The following is a 25,574-nucleotide window of genomic DNA, read 5'->3' as shown; positions in this document are numbered from 1 at the left end:
TCTCCTAAAGTTGATTCAGCTGCGGGAATGGCAGCAGGCAGGTGTGAGTGCATCTGCACGCACAGTGAGGCGAAGACTTTTGGAGGATGGCCTGGTGTCAAGAAGGGCAGCAAAGAAGCCACTTCTCTCCAGGAAAAACATTAGGGACAGACTGATATTCCGCAAAAGGTACAGGGATTGGACTGCTGAGGACTGGGGTAAAGTCATTTTCTCTGACGAATCACCTTTCCGATTGTTCGGGGCATCCGGAAAAAAGCTTGTCCGGAGAAGACAAGGTGAGCGCTACCATCAGTCCTGTGTCATGCCAACAGTAAAGCATCCTGAGACCATTCATGTGTGGGGTTGCTTCTCATCCAAGGGAGTGGGCTCACTCACAATTTTTTCTAAGAACACAGCCATGAATAAAGAATGGTACCAACACATCCTCTGAGAGCATCTTCTCCCAACCATCCAGGAACAGTTTGGTGATGAACAATGCCTTTTCCCGCATAATTGAGCACCTTGCCATAAGGCAAAAGTGATAATGAAGTGGCTCAGGGAACAAAACATCGATATGTTGGGTCCATGGCCAGGAAACTCCCCAGACCTTAATCCCATTGAGAACTTGTGGTCAATCCTCAAGAGGCGGGTGGACAAACAAAACCCCACAAATTCTGACAAACTCCAAGCATTGATTATGCAAGAACGGGCTGCCATCAGTCAGGATGTGGCCCAGAAGTTAATTGACAGCATGCCAGGGCGGATTGCAGAGGTCTTGAAAAAGAAGGGTCAACACTGCAAATATTGACTCTATGCATCAACTTCATGTAATTGTCAATAAAAGCCTTTGACACTTATGAAATGCTTGTAATTATACTTCAGTATTCCATAGTAACATCTGACAAAAATATCTAAAGACACTGAAGCAGCAAACTTTGTGAAAATTAATATTTGTGTCATTCTCAAAACTTTTGGCCACGACTGTAGCCTACTTTAGACCCGCTAATAGCCTGGCCACCATTCATTCAACATTATGTACTAAACATTTAAATCATGTTGTTGTAGGATGATTGCTGTGACAATATAGGTCAAATGAAGAACCTAGATCTGTAAACATGAGGCAGATAATATTTAACGGGAAACCATTCAATGACGTTAAACACTATTAGCAATAGAGAATTGTCACATGTTGCTACCTGGAGTCTTCAAGACATTTTCAATACCTTGAGAGAGTAATGTAATTTATTTATTCTTTGCTGCAGCAATGTCCATTTCATGCACGCCATTACAGGTTTGTTCAGGTTTAGTCAAGCATACTCGTTATCTGCAATCTTCAATGTAATCTATTCTATGACTGGATGACAGCTATTCTATGACAGCTATTCTACCCTACGGGGCGCACACACACACACACACACACACACACACACACACACACACACACACACACACACACACACACACACACACACACACACACACACACACACACACACACACACACACACACACACACACACACACACACACACACACACACGTCACACTGATGTATTGTGACTGTCTTGTTCTTTCCCCATACAATGTGTGACAGTTACTTGTACAGCTGACAATATGTGGTCATGTTCTTTTTCACCCTTGCCTATCGTCTCTCTCCTTCAATTAGAAACCTGTCCCACCTGTTCTCTCTCTCTCCTTCTCTTACTCTCTCGCTTGCTCTCTTTGACCCGTGCTCCTCTTGGCTGGTGGCTTGTCATGACTAGCCCGAAGTAGATGTTAATGATTGACTAGAGGGAAGGAGGGCCCTGGCTAGCCATATATAGCTTTGCTTCTTGGGCAATTCACTCACTTTCTTTCAGTTCCCCTCCTGTAGCATATGAGGTGTCTGTCTGTCCTCTGAAGAGGAATTACCTAAAAGTCTAGAAGAGAGAGTAAAGCTTTCCTAAGAAGTCATGGGTAAGTGCGTTGTAACTGTGTTGTCCATTTAGTGGTGTTTACAAGGGTTTGGGGAATGTTTACAATGTCTGTCAATTAGTTACATTCAGGGCAATTGATAAGAACTCTAGCTTCGAAAATGTGTGGTCATTTTTGTAATCCCAAATAATATTTGCGATTGGAGGTGATTTTAGTATACCAGATATGTAGGCCTGTTCATGTTTGTAGATTATACACCCTCTTTGTCAGAAAACAGATAACAGAGATAATGATCTTGCTTCTTTATTATCCAGAAAACAAAGAGGTAGTACACCTCTGGGTGTCCACTATACTTTTGTATTTGGTGTTGCAGGGTTTCTTCATAGCTAACATTGACATAAATGCCTAAACCCAGGTAAACAGGTTAGCACTAGTACTAGCAGTGGGTAAGGTACATTTTTCATTATTTTCTTACTTGCAGGTTGGTTGTAGGCAATGGGTGTGTGTGGTGTATAGTCCTTGCCTAAAAACTACTTGAACAGAAACTTTTTCACTATGCCAGGGCAAATTCCAAACTGTAATGTTTGGTATCCATTTTGCTGCCCCGGTACTGTACTGTAACCTTGCTTTACATACGTGTTGTTCAAGCACAAATATGCTACAGGAGACTGGTTTGGTTTACAAAGGCCTTGGTGTTTATTCAGAAAAAGTCAAGCTGAAATCTTTTAACAACATACCAATAGCTATGATTTACTGCACGTTTCAAACACAATGATCTTGATGTTACCCTTCTCACACTATGCAGCCAAGCTGAGTCAAACAAGCTGGTTATTTACCCACCATAGTTGCCCAAAACATGCTAGAGAGAACAATGTGCAAGACCATATCCATGCCAGCACTGTACGGTTTGGATCAGCACAATAGTGTGAAAAGTGTCCACGTTATCTCTCTTCCCCTCCCCATGTTTTTGAGTTACTAGACTATGGTGTTAACCTTCTAGATGTTGGGCCACGTTACTTGTTAAATGACTCGAAATAACTGCAGTTCCTCAAGCAATATTGTTAGGTCTGTATGAAAAGAGAATGAAACTTGCGACACCATATTCTCTTCCCCCTCCTCCTCCATTTGCGTGTCTCAGAGGTGCTGGTGCTGATAGACTTTGAGGGCATGATGGGAGATGAGATGACGGTGCAGGTGGGAGACGTGGTGACGAGCGTCACCAAGCCCAGCGAGGAGGGCTGGCTGGAGGGGGATCTGAGGGGCAAGAGGGGCATCTTCCCCGCTAACTTCGTCAAGGTACAGTATGTCCATCAAGAGTTTGCCTTCAGTCCCAGGATTAGGATTAATACCATCTCAATTCAGTCAACGAAGGAAGTCAAATTAAATTATATTCTTGACTGATTTGAAATCAATTTGACCCCGACTCTAATCAGCCTATTGTTCGTGCATTTTTCATGTGCAATCCATTGTCTAATACTTGACTCATTATCTTTTTCCTTGTATGTGTTTGTATATTTTATTTCCCACACAGGAGGTGCCAGTGTATTTGATAGGTGACAGCAAGAGGGAACCAAGAAGCCTACGGAAATGTATGTGTCACTCTCCAATGTCTTTAAACCTCCACTACCATAACACTCTGCTTATTGTGTTTCCCATAACGTGATCTGTAGCAAAACTATATCCAGATATGTTTCCCAGTCTGTCAAACATGAACCCTGTTTTGTACTGAAATATGGAAGTGTTTTGGTTCGTGCTCATCAAGATACACACACTTTGTCAGCAAGACAGGCTAAAACAAGTAATTAAAGGCCTTGTGTAGATATACAGCCTCGCCTGCTAGCACCAAGCTTAATTATAATGTACAAAGAAGGAACAGATAAAAACCACAGTCTACTGTTACAGCACAATCCCTTTGAGGGATTCAATTAGTTACAACACAAAGAAGCTTCGATTCTTCTAATCATGCTCTGAGTCTGGAGTCTATAAGTTATCATATTGAGACTTCTGTATTTGTTTACTTCTGAATTTCTCTACTAAATTTCTATTCATCATTAGTTTTAACTATCATTTTACAATAATAAGAGCAGTCTTGACTAATTATGTGCTGGTACAATGCTTTGCTCATGCAGCAAGGATGATTAAACAAACAAGGAAGTGTGAGGTGGCCTTTGCCTACAGTCCCTTGAATGAGGATGAGCTGGAGCTGGTTGTCGGGGAGACCATTGAGATCCTCAGAGAGGTAAAGTGCTGCTTTACTGACACTAGATTATCAATAGATGGGAAAACACTTGCAAACATACTAGAGAAGGAATCTCAAACAAATATCCCACAAGACAATTTAACAAGGCCCTAGACCCAAATTAGTTTGAGACCCCTGCTATAGAGTATCAGTGTAAATGAGTTGTAGGTTCTTGGAGAGAACATTAGCTGCTTATGTTTTTACTTCATAATTGGAGTGTCATATCATATTTACTTTCTTTGTATCATCTCTCTAATGGCAAATGCATGCGCATGAGGGAGCAACCACAAATCATTTATCTTGTTTGCCTAGCTAGATATGATACTAAAATATCACCCCTCCAAAAGCTCAGAAAACCAAATTGTCGCACAGACATTTCAGCAATGCATATTCGTTGTGATATTTCCCCAAGATTATGCTGAGAAATCACATTTCTCGCACACATTCCAACTTCACTTTGAGGTGTGTACAGATGTAGGATCTTAATTTGAGCCAGTTTGCTACAGCAGGAAAAGAATCCTGCAACAGTAACAGGAAATTATAGATGTTATGTGGATCACAGGAGGTGGGTGGCACCTTAATTGGGGAGCACGGGCTCGTGGTAATGGTTTCACCGTTCCAGACATTATTATGAGCCGTCCTCCCCTCATATAGCCTCCACTGATGTGGATTATAATTAATGGACATTTCATAGGGGAATTTACAAACTTCAGAAACCTTTTTAAACCTCAAATACACTCAGAGTTTTTCATTTCCTGGAAACAGGAAAGTTCTCCTGCAACAGGATGATCAAATGAAGAGCCTACATCTGTAGACATTATGCTGACCAAACCTGTTTTGAGAATTCCAATGCATGTGGATGATTGGTGAAATATGCTCTGCTACACTGTACTATTCTTAAATTTCTGTTTCTCTTTCTTTTTACTTCTCTCTCTTTTACCTCTCTCTTTTAACACCTGACAGATTGAAGATGGGTGGTGGATGGGAATGAAAAGTGGTAAAGTGGGAGCGTTTCCATCAAACTTCACCAAAGAGATATTTGTCTCTCCAAAAGGTGGGTTGGGCACATTTTTCACATGGCCTTTTTTTGTTCTGAGAGTGGACTTGAATCAATATATCCTTATAGAACTTCCTTCTCAATCATTTTCAGATGTTAAGCATAACGAGAGCAAAACCAGACCCAAACTCTCAGATACAATGTTCAGTAAAGAGGTATGGAATGCTGGATAAATCAAAATACAATACATATGGGACTTATTCTCTCCTGAAAAACTAGTTGTGAGATGCCATAATACATTTGTCTTTTTGTTAAGACAAAGCTACCTCAGAGGACGAGTGTGAGGAACAAAACAAAAAATGGTAAGTTTCTATAGTTCTAATTCCTACTTTATGTAGCTCGTATAAATGAGTGGACTGCATTTTGAAATACATTTTAAATTGTAAAATAAAAGGCCCATCCTTGTACCGCTCATCAAATTCATCCTCCCTGTGGGAGATACTTTTTGATACATTGAATGAAACTGCAAAGCAATGGCTCCACTGAATATAGACATGTTCTGATGTACTACAACAACAGTGAGACCTCTGCTTGTGACAAGTGTTCTATTTTTGGACCAAACTACCACTTAGGCAGGTGTCCACAAAGAACAGACAGCCACATCATTGGCATGTGACAGTCAGTAATTCCCGCAGTTTACCCAATAGGCTATGTGGGTGTGGGCCCACAGAAACTCTGACAGTAACCATGGCTTGGTGTCACAGTTGTATGTGGTAAGAGATGAATGATTCAAATAGGTTCCTGTCAATGCTTCACAGTTCATATCCTTCTCAGAAAAATATATGGATGTATGGACTGATATTCTTCCTTGTCGATTGGTTAGTCATGATCAGTGGTGTAAAGTACTTCAGTAAAAATACTTTAAAATACTACTTAAGTAGTTTTTTTGGGTATCTGTACTTTACTATTTATATTTTGGACAACTTTTACTTTTACTTCACTGCATTCCTAAAGAAAATAATGTACTTTTTACTCCATACATTTTTCCTGACACCCAAAAGTACTCGTTACATGTTGAGTGCTCAGTAGGACAGGAAAATGGTCCAATTCACACACTTATCAAGTGGTCATCCCTACTGCCTCTGATCTGGCAAACTCACTAAACACAAATGCATTGTTTGTAAATGATGTCTGTTGGAGTGTACCCTGGCTATCCGTACATTTTAAAAACAAGACAAATTACTTATACTTTTACTTTTGATACTAAAGTATATTTAGAACCAAATACTTTTAGACTTTTACTCAAGCAGTATTTTACATGGTGACTTTCACATTTACTTGAGTAACTTTCTTTTTAGGTATCCATACTTTTACAACATAATTTTAAAACCAAACTATTCCAGCCATGCATTGCTTAGGTTCTCTTTATAACACTCCCTTCTCTCTTTTATGTCTACTCAGTGAAAGAATGTTGTCAAGTCATGTTCGACTACGCAGCCTTGACCGAGGACGAGTTGAATCTAAAGAAGGGAGACATTGTTACAATCATCACCAAGGTTTGGGTCTTTGTACTAATGTTGTCGTCCGTGTTCCCCCAATACAATATACTGTACCTTCAGGACTTTATGCCTTTTGGGGCCAAAATCAAGAATATAATGCTCCAATTTTGGACTAGAATAAACCTGGTTATACAATTTCATCAATATTTTATCTCCTCTTCAACCAGACAAACCTGTTATGTGACTTGTGAGCAATTCCGTGAAAATATGTGCCACAATACACATAAGTAGGGAAACAATCCAAAAGTCTGATGGTATAAATTATATTCCAAATTACAGTGGTGTAAAGTAACTACATTAAGTAAAAATACTTTGAAGTACTACTTAAGTAGTTTTTTTGGGGTATCTGTACTTTACTTGACTATTTATATTTTTTAACAACTATTACTTTTACTCCACTACATTCCTAAAGAAAATATGTACTTTTTACTCCCATACATTTTCATTGACACCCAAAAGTACTTGTTACATTTCAAATACTCAAGTAGGACAACAATGTTGTCCAATTTACGCATCTACAGTATCAATATAATGTGTTGTCATACCTACTGCCTCTGATCTGGCGGACTCACAAAAAGAAAAATACTTTGCTTGTTAATTATGTCTGACTGTTGGAGTGTGCCATTAGCGGTCTATAAAAAAAATAATTGTATATATATACAGTACCAGTCAAAAGTTTGGACACACATACTCATTCAAAGGTTTTTCTTTATTTTTTCTATTTTCTACATTGTAGAATAGTAGTGAAGACATCAAAACTATGAAATAACACATATAGAATAATGTAGTAGCCAAAAAAGTGTTAAACAAATAAAAATATATTTTATATTTGAGATTCTTCAAAGTAGCCACCGTTTGCCTTGATGACTGCTTTGCACACTCTTGGCATTCTCTCAACCAGCTTCACGAGGTAGTCACCTGGAATGAATTTCAATTAACCGGTGTCCCTTTTTAAAAGTTAATTTGTGGAATACCTTTCCTTCTTAATGCGTTTGAGCCAATCAGTTGTGTTGTGACAAGGTAGGGTTGGTATCCAGAAGATAGCCTACATATTATGGCAAGAACAGCTCAAATAAGCAAGGAGAAACGACAGTCCATCATTACACTTTTTTGGTTACTATATGAGTCCATATGTGTTATTTCATAGTTTTGATGTCGTCACTATTATTCTACATTGTAGAAAATAATAAAAATAAAGAAAAACCCTTGAATGAGTAGGTGTGTCCAAACTTTTGACTGGCACTGTTTATATAAAAGAGAGAATCGTGCCGTCTGGTTTGCTTAAAATAAGGAATTTGATGTCTAGCATTTACTTTAACTTTTACTCAAATATGACAATTGAATACTTTTTCCACCACTGTACTTAAGTATATTCAAAACCAAATACTTTTAGCCTTTTACTCAAGTAGTATTTTACTGGGTGACCTTTACTTTTACTTGAGTCATTTTCTATTAAGGTATCTTTACTTTTACTCAAGGATGATATTTGAGTACTTTTTTTCCACCACTGCTAAATTAGGAAAAGGGAGGTTTATGATAACTTTGAAGATCAAATAAGAGTGTCCACTGTGAGCAATGACCATGCTTCCCCTGACCCTCTGTTAACCTCTCAGATGTTCAGATTACTTGTCCTCGTGGACATTGTCATTTTATCAACTACGTGTAGTTCTTTGAGTTGCTCTTTACACAATCTCTTCTTCTGAAGGAAACAGAGGACGAGGGCTGGTGGGAGGGAGAGCTGAACGGACGCAGAGGTTTTTTCCCCGACAACTTCGTCATGGTGATACCGACGATAGACGGTCTCCAAGTAAGTTAGAGCAGGGAATGAGGGAAACATTCCCAGGAATAGTCTCGCTGTAGCCCTGTGAATGGGAATTTCCCCCACACATTCCAGGGAGGTTTAGCCATTACATTACACTGACCTAAGCAGCTATGACACCAACCAGCAATAAACATGAGCTTTTTATTAGACCGCAACAGGTCAATAAAAACAAAGCCCTTTATCTACAGTTGGCTAAAATAAAAATACATTCTCAGTCAAGTTTTTCTTATTTTCTATATAACCTTTGTTTAACTAATCAAATCAAATTTTATTTGTCAAATACACATGGTTAGCAGATGTTAATGCGAGTGTAGCGAAATGCTAACTAGGCAAGTCAGTTAAGAACAAATTTTTAAGAACAAATTCGTATTTACAATGACAGCCTAAGAACAATGGGTTAACTGCCTTGTTCAGGGGCAGAATAACAGATTTTGACCTTGTCAGCTCAGGGATCACGATCTAGCAACCTTTCGGTTAACTGAATCAATACAGCAAAATCACACTACTAGCCAAAGACTCTAACCACTAGGCTACCTGCCGACCTTTACTTAACTAACTTATAAAGGTTTCTGACTCAAAGACCTCTTCAACATCCGCAGTTTAGGAGTCAATGGCTTTAAATTTCCGTCTGTGGAAAGAGTGTGTTAGTTTATTTTGAATTGTATTCATTTTATATATATACGTTTTTTAATAAAACAGTAAAAGACAATACGAATGGCCGCTCGCATCAATGGGTGCTCTAATCAGTGGGTATGTGTTGCTGCAAATAGGCAGCAAAGAGAGACTGATCCAACCTGTTGTGTTTTCCATTGCTTTTCCTCCAGTCTGGGAGCACCAGCCAACCACCTGCGCGCCGTGGCACGGAAAGACGCTCAGGTAAAGACAGCAACTTCCTGTTTTAACAGCGAGACCAGTGCAACGGCATATACTGTTACACCAGTTAGTCCATGACACCAATATGACAGTACAGAATGTCTTGTGATTTAGATGCTGACGATGGAGCTTATGAGGTGTAACATAATAACTGGTGCAACAAAATATACTGTGACACCCATAGAGATCCTATTAAATGACTATTCTAATTACTATTAGTGTGTTAGTATTTTAATTCCTAATTCTATGGTGACACCAATCTGTGACACACCAATATGAACACCAATATGACAACATCGATTGTCTTGTGATTTAGAGATGCTAATGGGAGCTGAATTAGAGAATTCTCACACAAGGAAATGGCTACGGTTGCTACTGTGTACATCTGCGGTGGTGCTTGTTCAGTCTGGCACGGTGTTCATGTTTTAGGGTGTGTGAGGTTGTTGTTTTAGCAGCTGAATATGAGATTTTGTGTGGTCCAAATGGCTTCCTGAATATTTCAAGATCACGGTCTTTGCATTTTACAGATACTGTTGTAGATGGAAAACTGACATTAACATAGGCATGTCACAAAGAAATGTAATACTCAGGTTGAGGGAGTATGGCGACCCTAAGGGTCAAATTAGCTTTTAAAATTGAGTGACAACGGCACATCCACTCTGTCTGTCTGTCTGTCAGCTGTCTGTAACCGAACTACAATGAGGTTTTTATTAGCAAACCAGGCCACAGACACACTCACATTTCCTCAGTCCAGGCTACATAGGCAAATCTTATGTAAGTGAACCCCCCCCCCCCCCCCCCCCCCTAAAGACCAATTTAACGCAGGAAAGCCCCAGAATACTCGGCGTCAAATTCACACAACCACAGCTATATTAACGGATGTCACTGGTAACAGGTTAGATACTTCAACAATCTAAAATGTGGTTTGTATGATGTAAATGGAAGCTCCCGATCATCCCTATTTCAGATGCTAGTTTTTTTTATTGCCTCTCAATTGTCTATAGCTATGCATCATTCAGTGAAGTTGGGTAGCATAAATGATTGTTCATTGTTGAAGTTTCAAAGCTGTTTCAATTTGACCTCTCTTGACCTGCTATCTATGTGGTATATCTCGAAGACACAGTTCCCTTTTGAGTTTTTAATGACTGTATGTTGTTCAATAAAGGAATAGACCCACTGGGCACACCACGTCATTTCAATGTGGATAATAAGTTGTCAATGCCGTTCAAAATCCTGAACCGATTATTACAGCAATTGTGAAGCTCTCCACAGACCTGCGACAACCTATGCATGCTATCTTGAACATATGATTACATAAGAAGAAATGTATAGTTACAATAACCTTACAGCGGCCATGGATGTGTTAATCATTTTAAGGATGAATGCTACATTAGTTTGTAAGATAGACTTTTACTGTATTACAAAGGTCATATTGCATTGTGCTGGGTTGATATATAAAAGAGAGAATCGTGCCGTCTGGTTTGCTTAAAATATGTAATTTGATGTCTAGCATTTACTTTTGTTTTTACTTTTACTCAAATATGACAATTTAATACTTTTTCCACCACTGTACTTAAGTTATATTCAAAACCAGATACTTTTAGACTTTTACTCAAGTAGTATTTTACTGGAGTCATTTTCTATTAAGGTATTTTTACTTCCACTCATGTATGACAATTTAGTATGTTTTCCACCACTGCATTGTAGAATAATAGTGGAGACATCAAAACTATGAAATAACACATATGGAATCATGTAGTAACCCAAAAAGTGTTAAACAAATCAAAATATATTTTATATTTGAGATTCTTCAAAGTAGCCACCCTTTGCCTTGATGACAGCTTTGCACACTCTTGGCATGACTAGCTTAATGAGGTAGTCATTTGGAATGCTTTTCAATTAACAGGTGTGCCTTGTTAATAAAAGATCATTTCGGGAATTTCTTTCCTTCTTAATGCGTTTGAGCCAATCAGTTGTTTTGTGACAAGGTAGGGGTGGTATACAGAAGTTAGCCCTATTCGGTAAAAGACCAAGTCCATATTATGGCAAGAACAGCTCAAATAAGCAAAAAGAAACGACAGTCCAGCATTACTTTAAGACATGGCGGTCAGTCAATCCATAACATTTCAAGAACTTTTAACATTTCTTCAAGTGCAGTCGCAAAAACCATCAAGTGCAATGATGAAACTGGCTCTCATGAGGAAAGGAAAGGAAGGTCCAGAGTTACCTCTGCTGCAGAGGATAAGTTCATTAGAGTTACCAGCCTCAGATTGCAGCCCCAAAAATGCTTCACAGAGTTCAAGTAACAGACACATCTCAACATCAACTGTTCAGAGGCGAAGGTGTGAATCAGGCCTTCATGGTGGAATTGCTGCAAAGAATCCAATACTAAAGGACACCAATAATAAGAAGAGACTTGCTTGGGCCAAGAAACACGAGCAATGGACATTAGACCGGTGGAAATCTGTCCTTTGGTCTGATGAGTCAAAATTTGCGATTTTTGGTTTCAACCGCCGTGTCTTTGTGAGACACAGAGTAGGCGAACGAATGATCTCTGCATGTGTGGTTCCCACCGTGAAGCATGGAGGAGGAGGTGTGATGGTGTGGGGGTGCTTTGCTGGTGACACTGTCTGTGATTTATTTAGAATTCAAGGCTCACTTAACCAGCATGTCTACCACAGCATTCTGCAGCGATACGCCATCCCATTTGCACTTAGTGGGGCTATCATTTGTTTTGCAACGGGACAGTGACCCAACACACACCTCCAGGCTGTGTATGGGCTATTTGACCAAGAAGGAGAGTGATGGAGTGCTGCATCAGATGACCTGGCCTCCACAATCACCTGACCTCAACCAAATTGAGATGGTTTGGGATGAGTTGGACTGCAGAGTGAAGGAAAAGCAGTGAACAAGTGCTCAGAATATGTGGGAACTCCTTCAAGACTGTTAGAAAAGCATACCTCATGAAGCTGTTTGAGAGAATGCCAAGAGTGTGCAAAGCTGTCATCAAGGCAAAGGGTGGCTACTTCGAAGAATCTCAAATCTAAAATATATTTTTGGGATACTACATGATTGCATGTGTGTTATTTCATAGTTTTGATGTCTTCAGTATTATTATACAATGTAGAAAATAGTCCAAATAAAGAAAAACCCTTGAATGAGAAGGAGTGTCCAAACTTTTGACTGGTACTGTAAGCAGAGCTTCGTTAAAACCCTGGAGACCAAGGTATAAATAAGTTATCCAGTAGGAGGTGCTGCCTAGCCTAATGATCTGACATTGTTTAAAAGTTACAAATTGAACTTATTTTATGTTGAGATTTGGTGATGACATAATCCTGTGGTTGTAATTTCACCCTCAGAACAACAGTTTACGTGGATTACTTTTTTCAAATCCAATGTCGTTTCCATGTAGATTCCGTCTCACAATACGCTGACAAATGACATTGAAACAACATTGATTCAACCAGTTTGTTCCCAGTGGGGAGGGATAGACAGCATGTGACACATGTTTTGCCTTAAACAGTAAAGAGGATGTGAGAGTCCAATACTGAGACTGTCAGTGCCACACATTGCAGGATGTGGTTCACAGGCAGATCTGAGGGCACCAGATCTTGTTTCAAACACACACTTCTGCTGAAGGTGCAACTTGTGTTTAAGACGCTACCTGTTAGTTAGCTGTTAGGCTGGATGTTTCTTCCCAGCTTTAAATATATAAAGCCTTTCTAATTGAATACGAAGTGTACACAACATTAAGATGCAATATTTCAATCACATCATTTCTTTTTAATGATAAAATCAGTGCACAAATACTCAAAGAAAGCTTGTTATTGCCACATGACCCCCTTGACTGACATTTTAAGGCACTCGCTCTCGCTGAACATTCACAAACGTTCATATCTTGCTGTTTGAGTTCAAACATTAAGAGGCCTAACAGTCATTTGGAGATAATATCATCCCAACTCAAAACAATCCCAGCCTCTGCAGTCAAGCCTCTGCACTTTGAGTCCCTGCACCCCACCCCATCGCTCCCACTACTCCATTGGCGTCTAGTGTCACTGGGGGGTTGCAGCTATGTCACAGGAAGTCCTACACCATGATGGAGAGGGGGATGTAATACAGTACATCACATGACCTGGCTGAGATGCCTTGGAGGAAGCCAGAGGGTGGGGGACCGTAGAGAGGTCTGTCTGTCACAGTAGCTTTCCACAAGCGGCCCAAGCAGCAACTCTGCAACAACTCTAGTGCTTCACATTGGTGGAAGGGCTTGGTCAGGGAGTTTTACATGTGCTTTGAACTGAGAAGGTAGGCTCTGTTCTCATTGATTTGCTATTGGTACTCTTAGTCTGTGGAATTCATCATCACCAGTCACTTTTGGTGGTTTATTGTCTTACATGTCAGCATGACACTCGGCATGTTCTTCCTCTGTATCTTGAGAGCTGTGCTAAAAGCTATAACGCAGATTCATGTTGTTATTGACTTAGCTGTTTTGTGGTCAGTTCCCTTCACTGCACTCTCGTTGATCATTTCTTGTTTTTATTAAACACTATAATTGCTCGGTTAACTCTTAATGGTAATTGAGAGGCAGAATATTGTGCTTTGTCAAAAGACACTCCCATAAGTCTATTATACATGCTGTAGCTGTTCACACTTGAGGGATCTCCTTTGTGATAAATAAGTTACTTCCACCCCCAAGCCAAGGCCTTCTCAAGGGAGACTCTTGGGAACAGTAACTACAGTATTTTGGATTCTGTAGGATTCTATTGGACACAGCTGTGACCTACCCTGCTCCTATGACATGCAGCATCTTGGCTTCCCATGCCACTATACTGGTTGGAATTTCTTCAAACTCAAATGGAAGAAAATGAACAACGTTTCTGCGCTACATGAATATTAATTTGCATTTGAATGAAATTATGCTAAATTCATTTTTGCAGAGAATGATTAACCCCGGAGGTCTGGGTCTTGATGCTGTTGTACACTCACCGTTCTCATAGCAAAGAGAACAACACACCAGTAGCAAGATAGATAGCTGTGGCCGTGTATAATATGGTGTGTATTTTGTGCTCTAATGTTCTTTTAGTCAAGGCAGAGGGTTCAGCGATGGAGAAGAGCAGCCCTGCAAAAGCAAAAGGTAAGATACAGCATGTTGATCCTGTTCAATTAAAGTACAGTTTTACTGTATCTGCAGTCTCATTTAACCAGATGTTGTATTACATTATACTTCAAAAAACAGAGGAGATGACGCTTCACAATTACAACAAGGTGTGTGTTGTTAATAAGTTCTTACGAGTACAATTTGCTTACTAGCAGCAATGCTTAAATGTGCACATGTGCTTACAGATGAGAAACCAGAGACTAAAGACCTGAGGAGCAACCCCCCAACCAAAGTCAAGCTCCCTGCTCCAAGTAGACCTGCACTACCACCTCCAGTGAAGCACAAGCCTCAGAAGTTCGGTTGTAGCAAGTGAGTGACTCTAGAACATCAATTTTTTTCTCTCAGTCAACACCAACCATTTAGGTAGAGTACGGAGGTATAGTAGTGCCAACATAAATGCAATCTTAATCCAATGTTGACACTAATATCACTCCATAATATCAAGTATGAACGTTAATAGTGAGACTTGTAAAATAAGGATTTCTTCATGAAGCATCGCTTTCAGACTTTGTTACTGATCAGAATGAACAAATAGGGCACTCGTATGGAAGCCTTAGTAGTTATATATTTGCAAAAGCCAATAATAATAAAATAAAAAGCAAAAGGTCTCTGTCAAGACAGGAACTGTTTGTTCTCTTTAAACTGGCAAGGAAGGAGAGTGTGGAGGAGAGTTTTGGTCGGTGCCTAGGTTACTATAGCACATAGTCTCCATGTCTTAACGCCGAATGCCAGGATTCCCAAACCTTGAGCGGTGCACTGGAAACTCTGGGATGAGTCAGTGTGGGCCTAAACAGACGAGAGCAGCCCATTTCCTTCTTCCTGAACAAACACGCATGCACTCACACACAAACACACACGACTGGGAAAACAAAAAGGCTGTCTTTACCGAGGGGAAATTGACGAATAAAAAGACTTTCGGATTGTTCTTTCTAAATAAACTGTCACATGTTGTAGGCAATGCAATGACAGTGTGGCCTTGGCTAAAAGCATATTGCTTATTTGTACAATTAATTTGAGATTATACATGCAAAGGTCAAACAAGTTTGTATATTTTATTAAAAGCTATGGCGTCTTTTTTGTTGTTGTTCTAGTGAGGTTGTGGACGATGAAAGGGGAAGTCTTAATGCTTGGCTAAACATAAACTCACTGAGGTTTCAATATGCAGTGCATCAGCACCTGCCTCTAAGACCCTGCAAGAGGAAACAGGATACCACTTTTTCCACACTGAACCACAGCAATTTTCTTCAACTGATAATCTCAACCGTAGAAAATGAAGCACCTCTTTCAGTTTTCTCTCTCGACATCAGAGCAATTTGGGTCAAGTTAACCTGATGAATCAACCAGTGTAGGCCTGAAAGAATGAATGTTTCATTTCTCTGAAATGATTTTCTCCCATTAGAGACAATGGCGATCTCCCTCCACTTTCCCCAAAATGTACAGAGGAGAGCAACTCGGACCAGTTTGACGGAGTGGAGGTGTCCCCTGAGAAACTGAGTCACCCCACAGCCAACAGAGCCAAACCCCCACAGAGACGACCTCCATCAGCCCTCGTCACCGGTCCACAGGTATGGCAACAATATACCATACTGTATTATTATCAATATTATTATGGTACAGAATGCACCTCTGTACAGTGTACATATTATGACATACTAGAAACAGAAGTGTTTCGCTAAACCCACAATGATATTTACTAAATATGTGTATGCGACCAATAAAATTGTATTTGACTTGATTTAGGACAGATCGCATATTAGGACAGAGTCACACATCCATGGAAGTTGTCAGAGTCACTTTGAGTTAGTGTCGTTTTCATATGTGTGTCCTAACATGGACACCACACACAGTTATGTTTCCTTCTGAAACCACAGGGAGACAATGTGGCTTAATCACATGACACATGACACATCACATGACAGTAGACCCACAACCCCTAGGTTATCATAGCGAGGATGCAAATCCCTGATTTGTCTAGTGTCATGACGCCACCAGTCTATATCTTCCCAAACGTGCACGTTGTACTCCACATCCCCTCTGAAACCACAGGGGGGCAGTGTGGCCCAACACTCATCATGCCACTCATCATGACATCAGTGACATTATGAACCGACAACCCCAGGTTGACATAGAGATGATGATACATTCTCTGGTTAGTCTGATGTCATTTTCTAATGTCACGCCACAAGTACATATCTGCCTAGAGGAATCACTGTCATCACAGTCATAGGGGCATATCACTGGAGAATAGTGGCCCTTGTTAGATTTCATTGCTCCAGAGTATCCCTGAAGACTGTTTGTTCGTATGACGTGGCCCATCTGGCCCACTAAGTCTTAACTCACCCGCCCAGAGAGAGAGAGAGAGATGGCCTGTTCATAAGTGGCTTGACAAGTTGCATGCCATAAAGGGTTAGTGAGGCCATGATGTGAGGAATGACTCTTAAAAAGGAATCGTCATTGAGGTCATGGTTGTTGTTCTAACCCTAGGCTCTGAGTGGCAGGGACCAGACAGATGCAGAAAAATCGCCTAAACTGCTGAAGGTTTGCAAAATTGACTTTGATTCCATATACATGAATACTCTATCATCATGTTAGGCCTTGTTGGCAAGTACGTAGAACACAAAATTAACATAACGTCAATGTATCTCTCTCAAAGTATCAATTAGCCACAAAGTAACAACTGACTTTAAATAAAATGACTGAGATTGAATAGATTTCATTCAAAAGTGTTTGAATCCTGGACCTGTCAATCCTTGACAAAACATTGAGATACCTTGCCTAAACATTGCAGGTTGCAGAAAGTCATTCACCACCATCCAAGCCTGAACATCCTCCCAAGAATCCGGTAGGCTCTGGTAATCCGGTAATCTCCAGGCTAGCGCTACCCAAGGCTATAGTGGAGGCCAGAGCAGCCCAGGAGGAGAAGCCTTGTCTGGACAGCCTACAAGCTGAGGTCAGGGAGCTGAAGATTGCTCTGGAGCTGCTGCAAAACAGACACGAGTAAGTAGTATTACCCATGTATTCAGACTTCCAGATAACCAGGGGAAAAACTTGAGGAATCAGGTACATTAACCCATTTGTTCAGTTGTTCCACCAAGCTATTTTCAACTATTTTCAACTATGATAAAAGGCAGAATCTACCGCACACTTAAAAACGATTAGTGAAGGTGCTGGAGGCAAAATGTAAAACTGGAAAGACAGGAAAAAGTCCCTGCACACTTCCAGTCAGATTCTCCTAGCCTGGTTAAACCAGACTGAATGCTGGGCTCACCATTGTTGAAACACTTCAGTATGGGTTAACCAGGCTACATCTCTCCTGCCAAAAATGTAAACCATTCCTTCATTTTCCGACTCTTCTTTGACCTCTTAGTGCATCTATTGATATATATATATATATTTGTTATTTCCTTCTAGACAAGACATACAGGAACTGAAAGAGGAACTGAGAGACGAGAGAAACAAACGTGTGGCTCTGCAGGTATGTGGAATATTTACAGTGAGCTCCAAAATAATTGGGAGAGTGACACATTTTTTGTTGTTTTGGCTCTGTACTCCAGCATTTTCAATTTTAAATGATACCATGACTATGAGGTTAAAGTGCAACCTGTCAAATGTCGCACAAATATTGCACAAATAGTATACCCCCAAAACATGCTAACCTCCCCTGTTATTGTAATAGTGAGAGGTTAGCATGTCTTGTTTTGAGCATGCAGTGGAACATACAATGTTTGGAGCATAACACAAGCTTTTGATTTAACTGAATATTAACACAATGTTTCCCCTGTGCAGGAGGAAGTACATGGTCTTAGGACTAAACATTCATCCTGACTGACACCATGACCGGGCAGTACATCTACATAAGGCTCTGCTATGTCATTCCCTTGAACACAAACTTGAAAGGAAATTAAAATGTTCCTGACGTTGGAGTGCAAGAGGGGATGGAAACGATGCATGTCTGCTTCCTCTGCAGACATACCAGCTGAGGCCACATTAAGGCCTGGAATCAATCCGTATCCCTGAAGTATCGTGGAAGTTCTCCTTTATAGCTTGATAAAAAATTTGAAGGCAATGTTTCTGCATTTGTGTTTACGGTAAACACTCCATCGGAAATTACCTTTAAAGGGATACTTTGGGATTTTGGAAAGTCTACTTCCCCGGATTCAGATGAACCCTTGGATACCATTTTCATGTCTCTGCGTGCAGTTAGAAGGAATTTGCTAACTAGCGTAAGCGCAATTTCTAACTAGCTTTGGTGCAATGACCTGAAGTATCTACTAGCATGCTAGTAGACACCATAGACTTCCAGCCATTGCCCTAACTCTAGTTAGCATTGGCTCGCAAAACTACCTCTAACCTTGAGTTTATCTGACTCTGGGGAAATACACAAAGGTCTTCATTGTCAAAATCCCGAAGTATAACTTCACATTTTAACTTCCGCGATACTTTCGCGATAACGATTGAATCCAGCCCTAGATTGTGGTCAGCCATTTTGTTTGAGGGCATTCTGGACTTGATTGGCAAGAGACCAAGTGAATTGACCAAAATGCTTTGTATACATCGACCAAAATACCTTGTAGCCGGGATTTAACTTAAGGTGGGTTATAGCGTAGTGCACAATACAACTGACAATGTGTCTTTTAAGGGACTTTTCCCCAACGTTTAAATGGTAAATGCTGCACACGTTGGACCTAAATCACCTTTAAAAGTATGTTATAGTGTGGCGTGCTTTAACACGTTGCATTGAATCCCGGCCTTTGGGTAGAAAATGCGTTTTATTTTATATTGATGATATTGTATATTCATTGAAAGAACAACATCACCCAACAATACAGAGGACTGGTTTTATACATCGAATGTGGGCCATGTTTCTCAGTGCTTATTTTTCTCTAAAAGCATATTTCTTATTTTTTGGGGTATGTTTGGGAATATTTTGAAGCATAGTGTTTGGGGAACATGAGTCAACTGAACAAACTACTTGTATCTTTTGTGCAAACTGCCATTGTATATAAGAGTAACTATTTTATGTATTTTTTAAAATATGAAATATTACTTGTCCATAATACTCCAGTGATTTAGCAAGCAATATTTTGCAACTATTCTGCAATGCAGCATGTGTCCATTGGGAGGCACTTTTGTTCTACTGTTGTTAATTCAGTGCTGCATTGTAGTTGACTTTCAGTCCACAAAAACAAAACTATATTAGTTAATTCTGTATAAATGTACCCTTTTCTCATTTTTGGATATGTCTTTTAGATTAGGTGCTAAAGTGAATCTAATTAAAACCTTGAAAATACAAACACACTGAAATGAAGTGATCCGCAGTGAAGCATGTCGGTATTATACTTTTGCAGCTGGATAAAAGTGTGTCAGTCACACCAGAACATTAACTTATAGCATACTGAAACTGAAAACAAGTTGACTTGTCACAAGTAACAAAAAAATAGAGGATGAAGGAAGAAAAACAAGGAGATATTTACTATCGGATATTTGATGAGATTTGATGATCAGTATTTGTTGTTTAGAGCTTTGGCTTCTCTTGAGTGAGCCCAATAGATCTGTTCCCCCCATCTCAGCATTGGTGACATGCTTCTGGCATGGTCCGGGAAGTCTGTGAGCTGGAAAGCACATCTGGAGAGCATCTGGAACACATTACAGAGAGTGGGCTTCTGAAACTGCCATGGGAACAAACTATTTTTAAAAATGGCATTGAATACGCGTGATGGAGTGCATATTCCCTCTCCGGCTAAAACTGCTAGTGTAACGTGAAATAAACTAAAGTAAATAAATAGGGTTTGTTGGTACGGCAGTATTTTCATAATTTATTTCACATAAGGCCTATTGAAAGTGACCCTTCATCCGTATGAACCTGCAAAGACAACTGAAAACTGTACTTCATAAAACATATTTGATAGGTCATTAATCATAACTGTTACAGCACAGGCATTTCCATTAAACACATCCATTGTGCAACTTCATGAAACTCCATAATCATCCAAAGAGAGAATAGACAGCCTTTTCATTAGTCCAGAGCAATCTTTTTTAGAGGGAAACAGTTACTGTAAAAGAGGAGCGATTTGAGAGAAGAGAAATGGTATCGGCGCGAGGCACGGAGCCAGAAATAAGACATGGAGGAGGGTCAAAGGTAAACTAAAATTAGCCTTAATAAAAAAGGGTCTGATACAGACAGAAAGAGAACAGTTTTCCTCGCTTCTGTGAAGAGGAAATTATGGATGAGTAGAGGGCACGAGCTACATAGATAAGTGGGTTAACCTCCAGGAAATGACAACAAAGCCCTTTTTTTTTTTAAATGTGTCAATGTGTCCATAAGGAGCCACAAGTCACAAACAGTACATTTGTCACTGACATATCATTCAAAAGACATGGGCCCATTTTGAATGACTTTATCAATCATTCCTTCCTCATATAGGTTCAGAACTTTAGTGAAACAGCACAGTTCAAAATATACAGTTGAAATCTACAATAGTGGATGGAAATGTGAACACACATAACCTAAGATGTTATTATTTCATAGAGTGATACATTGTAAAATAGAAAAAAAAGACATTGTTATTAGCATGTCACATCTATACTGAAGAAAAATTATAAAAGCAACATGTTGGTCCCATGATTCATGATCAGAAAAAAAGATCCCTGAAATGTTCCAAACACACAAAAAGCTTACAGTTGAAGTCGGAAGTTTACATACACCTTAGCCAAATACATTTAAACTCAGTTTTTCACAATTCCTGACATTTAATCCAAGTAAAAATTCCCTGTCTTAGGTCAGTTAGGATCACCACTTTATTTTAAGAATGTGAAATGTCAGAATAATAGTAGAGAGAATGATTATTTCAGCTTTTATTTCTTTCATCACATTCCCAGTGGGTCAGAAGTTTACATACAGTCAATTAGTATTTGGTAGCATTGCCTTTAAATTGTTTAACTTGGGTCAAACGTTTCGGGTAGCCTTCCACAAGCTTCCCACAATAAGTTGGATGAATTTTGGCCCATTCCTCCTGACAGAGCTGGTGTAACTGAGTCAGGTTTGTAGGCCTCCTTGCTCGCACACGCTTTTTCAGTTCTGCCCACAAATGTTCTATGGGCTTGAGCTCAGGGCTTTGTGATGGCCACTCCGATACCTTGACTTTGTTGTCCTTAAGCCATCCTTAAGTCCATTTGGAAGACCCATTTGTGACCAAGCTTTAACTTCCTAACTGATGTCTTGAGATGTTGCTTCAATATATCCACATAATTTTCCTCTTCCCTCATGATGCCATCTATTTTGTGAAGTGCACCAGTCCCTCCTGCAGCAAAGCACCCCCACAACATGATGCTGCCACCCCCGTGCTTCACGGTTGGGATGGTGTTCTTTGGCTTGCAAGCATCCCCCTTTTTCCTCCAAACAAAATTATGGTCATTATGGGCAAACAGTTCTATTTTTGTTTCATCAGACCAGAGGACATTTCTCCAAAAAAGTCCGATCTTTGTCCCCATGTTCAGTTGCAAACCGTTTTTTTTATGGCGGTTTTGGAGCAGTGGCTTCTTTCTTGCTGAGCGGCCTTTCAGGTTATATAGTAGATGTCCTAACCGACTTGCCAAAACTATAGTTTGTTAACAAGAAATTTGTGGAGTGGTTGAAAAACGAGTTTTAATGACTCCAACCTAAGTGTATGTAAACTTCCAAATTCAACTGTATGTCAAACAGAAAACACACTGGATGGACACCAGAAATAGATGGGAGAGGTTGAGGGTTGAAGTAGAACAGGACTAAAAACAAACAAAATATAAAGTATTGTGAAATAGATTGTGTCCGTAAAATGTATGTATAATGTATTTAGTATGCATAAGCTGGAAGTAGAAGCCTAAGTGTTGTTGTCCATTAGTTTACTCCAATTAGGGGAGGGGTGGTAGTGTTAGGGGCAAAAAATAATACAGGAAAATACATTTTAAAAATATGTGTATATATATATATATATATATATATATATATATATATATATATATATATATATATATATATATATATATATATATATGTAAGTGTATTTATATGTATGTATGTATGTATGTATGTATGTATGTTTGGACACATACTCATTCAAGGGTTTTTCTTATTTTTTAAAAACGATTTTCTACATTGTAGAATGATAGTGAAGACATCAAAACTATGAAATAACACAAATGGAATCATGAAGTAACCAAAATAGTGTTAAACAAATCAAAATATATTTTAGATTCTTCAAAGCAGCCACCCTTTGCCTTGATGACCCTTGAATGAGTGGCTGTGTCCAAACGTTATTTTTTATTTTATTTAACCAGGCAAGTCAGTTAAGAACAAATTCTTATTTACAATGACGACCTAGGAACAGTGGGTTAACTGCTTTGTTCAGGGGCAGAACGGCAGATTTTTACCTTGTCAGCTCGGGGATTTGATCTAGCAACCTTTCGGTTACTGGCCCACTGCTCTAACCACTAGGTTACCTGCCACCCCAAACTGGTAGTTATATATATATATATATATATATGGAAACAGGATGCACCTGAGCTCAATTTCGATTCTCATAGCAAAGGGTCTGAATACTTATGTAATTAAGTTATTTCTGTTTATTTTTAATTTTATACATTTGCTAAATAAATCAAAAAACTTGTTTTTGCTTCGTCATTATGGGGTATTGTGTGTAGATTGCTGAGGGTTCTTTAGAATAAGGCTGTAACGTAACAAAATGTGGAAAAAGTCAAGGGCTCTATATATATGGGGGATTGGAAATAATGCAGACATTTATATTGATGGAAGCTACAAAAATTCCATCCTATCTTCCTTGAAGTAATCACAGATCTGACTTGGTTGCATTGGTGAAACTAATAGGGTGGTAACCTTGCTTCCACCTATCCAATCACTTATAGATCTGTGCTTGCATCCAGGAAATGAGGAAGGAAGGATGCATTCCAAAATGATTCAAACAGGGCCATGTTTTGTTTTTCCAAGGAAACGATGGAACTCCAGAGATGTATGGTTTGTGACATTTCGATTTGATTCTCAATTGCAAATGTGCCTATTATGCTAGTCTATAGAATCATCTGTGGTTCGGTGAACAATATGAAGGGGTTAACCAGTTACATTGGGGAGGAATAGAGCTTGTGTGCTGCTGTCGCGGTAATTCTTTTTGAAGTGGTGTTTTTCCCAAATCAGTCACTAAACCACAAATTACAGTTTACCCTTTGTAGATGTTCAGATTCTTTCAGTGGGCGAGTCTGAAACTTTTCCCACTCAGTGTTGTGGTTCTCTGTGTGGTCCATCCTAATTGGAGTTTCCTCATCTTAACATTTTGGAACTCATCTTTGTCTCATTCATTGATTTTTTTTTTTTTCATGTGTTTTTCCTTCACAGTTGTATAATCGGTATTAGTCAAACCCAGCAAACAGTTAACGTTGCTACAATGTTAGAGACATTAATGGAGAAAACGTTATAGCTATGTCCTGAGAACATCCCTGGGAACCTCTGTCAAACGTTGCCATTTTAACATTCTCAAAACATCCCTGCTAATGTTCTGGTAATAAGAAGGGAACCAGAAATTGTCCGCTGGGAAGATTTGCTGTGAAGATCCTCTACTCTCAATTACTACTACTGAGATTGATAACATGTCCGATGGAAAACAAAGGCAATTTACTCACATTTAGTCACACTATATACAGCTTAAAGACGCTTTCATAAGCACTACGTAGATGCTTCACAAATCATTTACAAACAAATGTCACCATATAAAGTTGATGATCTAATTGGTACTTTGAGAATTGTGGCATGACCCTTTTGCCACCCCTTATATGGTATGACATTCGTTTATACATTATTTGTGAAGCATTTAAGGCCTTATTAAATGAAAACAAATACTTCAGTGTCTTCGATGATCGAGGTTGGACCCGTGAAAGTTGTACTGACAGCATTCATATATTTCCAGATGAATTGCCATACTATTTCATCGAATTGAATGTTCTCTAATGTACTGACATACGTAATTGAATTGTAGTTACAGTAAACGCTAGTCAACATCATTGAACAAAAAATGTCTAGAAACCTTGCAAATTCAGTAACGAAGTCTGACACCTGAAAGGCCATTACCACTACAACCATAAAACAATGCAATGCCCATTTGTTCTAACCGTTATGCGACTATTAAATAGCCCGTTCCTGCAGTCAAATGACCTAGTGGCCTCATGGGTGGAATGTTATATGTTTATAATTTCATAATTAATAAGCATGAATTGTTTTTAAACGCCTGAAAATCCAGTGTTTCTATGTTAACAGTTTTGTTATATTTCAGTCTTCTGTGATGTATATAAAGTGTAATATTGCGACGCAAACTCAACGTTGAATATATTTCACCGCCATATCTGACATGGTACACATGTCTTCTTTTGTTTTAAGCCCATAACCATGTGTGCGAGGTGTATACTTTTTGTTTCAAAGTAGATTTGTTCAAGACTACCAAGAAACACTCTGTGTGACCCTGATTTAGCCCACTGCAGTAGAAGGTTGAGGCTTCTGAGACTTACGAGCTGGCTATAGCAATCATAGTCCAAGCCTTAATTTATACAGATCCGCTGTATAGTGCAATTGACAATTAAAGGCAATGTTCCCACGGTTGTGGAGAGCTCAATTGGTCAGCTCAGTTGGAAATTACCTTAACATTTTAACGCAGATTTTCTGCGATACTTCTGCGATACAGATTGAATCCAGCCCTTAATATGATATCTGAGTGAGAGTGACTAACAAAAACAAGGTGGGCCCTCTGGAGGTCAGGGCACCTGGGGACGTGCCCTTCGTGCCCGGTCGGTAAATTGACCATGATTACTTCAAGTCTAGATAGCTGGCTAGACTAACTATAGTAATTTACCAATCGAAAAGGTTTTAACTGATATGGGCTAATTGAGTGACTGTCAGTGAGTGACATATAACAAGAGGAAAACTGATGATGCACAACAAAGTTTTGAAATTGCACCTTGTGTATTCTACTATAACTCTCAACAGCAAGTTGAGACCC

At 39.4% G+C, this 25,574-nt stretch overlaps 1 protein-coding gene across 3 annotated transcripts; it reads left to right on the top strand.

Moving 5' to 3' along the window:
• Positions 1-1,833: 1,833 nt before the first annotated feature.
• Positions 1,834-19,836, top strand: LOC120031081 (SH3 domain-containing kinase-binding protein 1-like). Of its 3 annotated transcripts, none has more exons than XM_038976648.1 (17): positions 1,834-1,935; positions 3,032-3,189; positions 3,425-3,482; positions 4,023-4,132; positions 5,096-5,186; positions 5,283-5,344; positions 5,446-5,491; positions 6,591-6,685; positions 8,394-8,495; positions 9,335-9,386; positions 14,464-14,514; positions 14,724-14,847; positions 15,938-16,103; positions 17,023-17,076; positions 17,327-17,535; positions 17,950-18,013; positions 18,325-19,836. In XM_038976648.1, the coding sequence occupies exons 1-17, from the start codon at positions 1,932-1,934 to the stop codon at positions 18,361-18,363; spliced, it is 1,485 nt and encodes a 494-aa protein (XP_038832576.1). In that variant the 5' UTR covers positions 1,834-1,931; the 3' UTR covers positions 18,364-19,836. The 3 variants fall into 3 exon arrangements, with proteins under 3 accessions (XP_038832576.1, XP_038832575.1, XP_038832577.1); XM_038976647.1 differs by having other exon boundaries at positions 5,259-5,344; XM_038976649.1 differs by lacking the exon at positions 17,023-17,076 and having other exon boundaries at positions 5,259-5,344.
• Positions 19,837-25,574: the final 5,738 nt, after the last annotated feature.

This window comes from Salvelinus namaycush, chromosome 37 (genome assembly GCF_016432855.1).
Source record: "Salvelinus namaycush isolate Seneca chromosome 37, SaNama_1.0, whole genome shotgun sequence".
NCBI lineage: Eukaryota > Metazoa > Chordata > Actinopteri > Salmoniformes > Salmonidae > Salvelinus > Salvelinus namaycush.
This window is presented reverse-complemented; position numbering and strand designations above follow the sequence as displayed.

Excerpts from the sequence above, each read along its gene's own strand:
- LOC120031081 (XM_038976647.1), top strand. Across the intron at positions 8,496-9,334 it reads CGACGATAGACGGTCTCCAA|TCTGGGAGCACCAGCCAACC; the intron begins GTAAGTTAGAGC and ends CTTTTCCTCCAG. Across the intron at positions 17,536-17,949 it reads CTGCTGCAAAACAGACACGA|ACAAGACATACAGGAACTGA; the intron begins GTAAGTAGTATT and ends ATTTCCTTCTAG.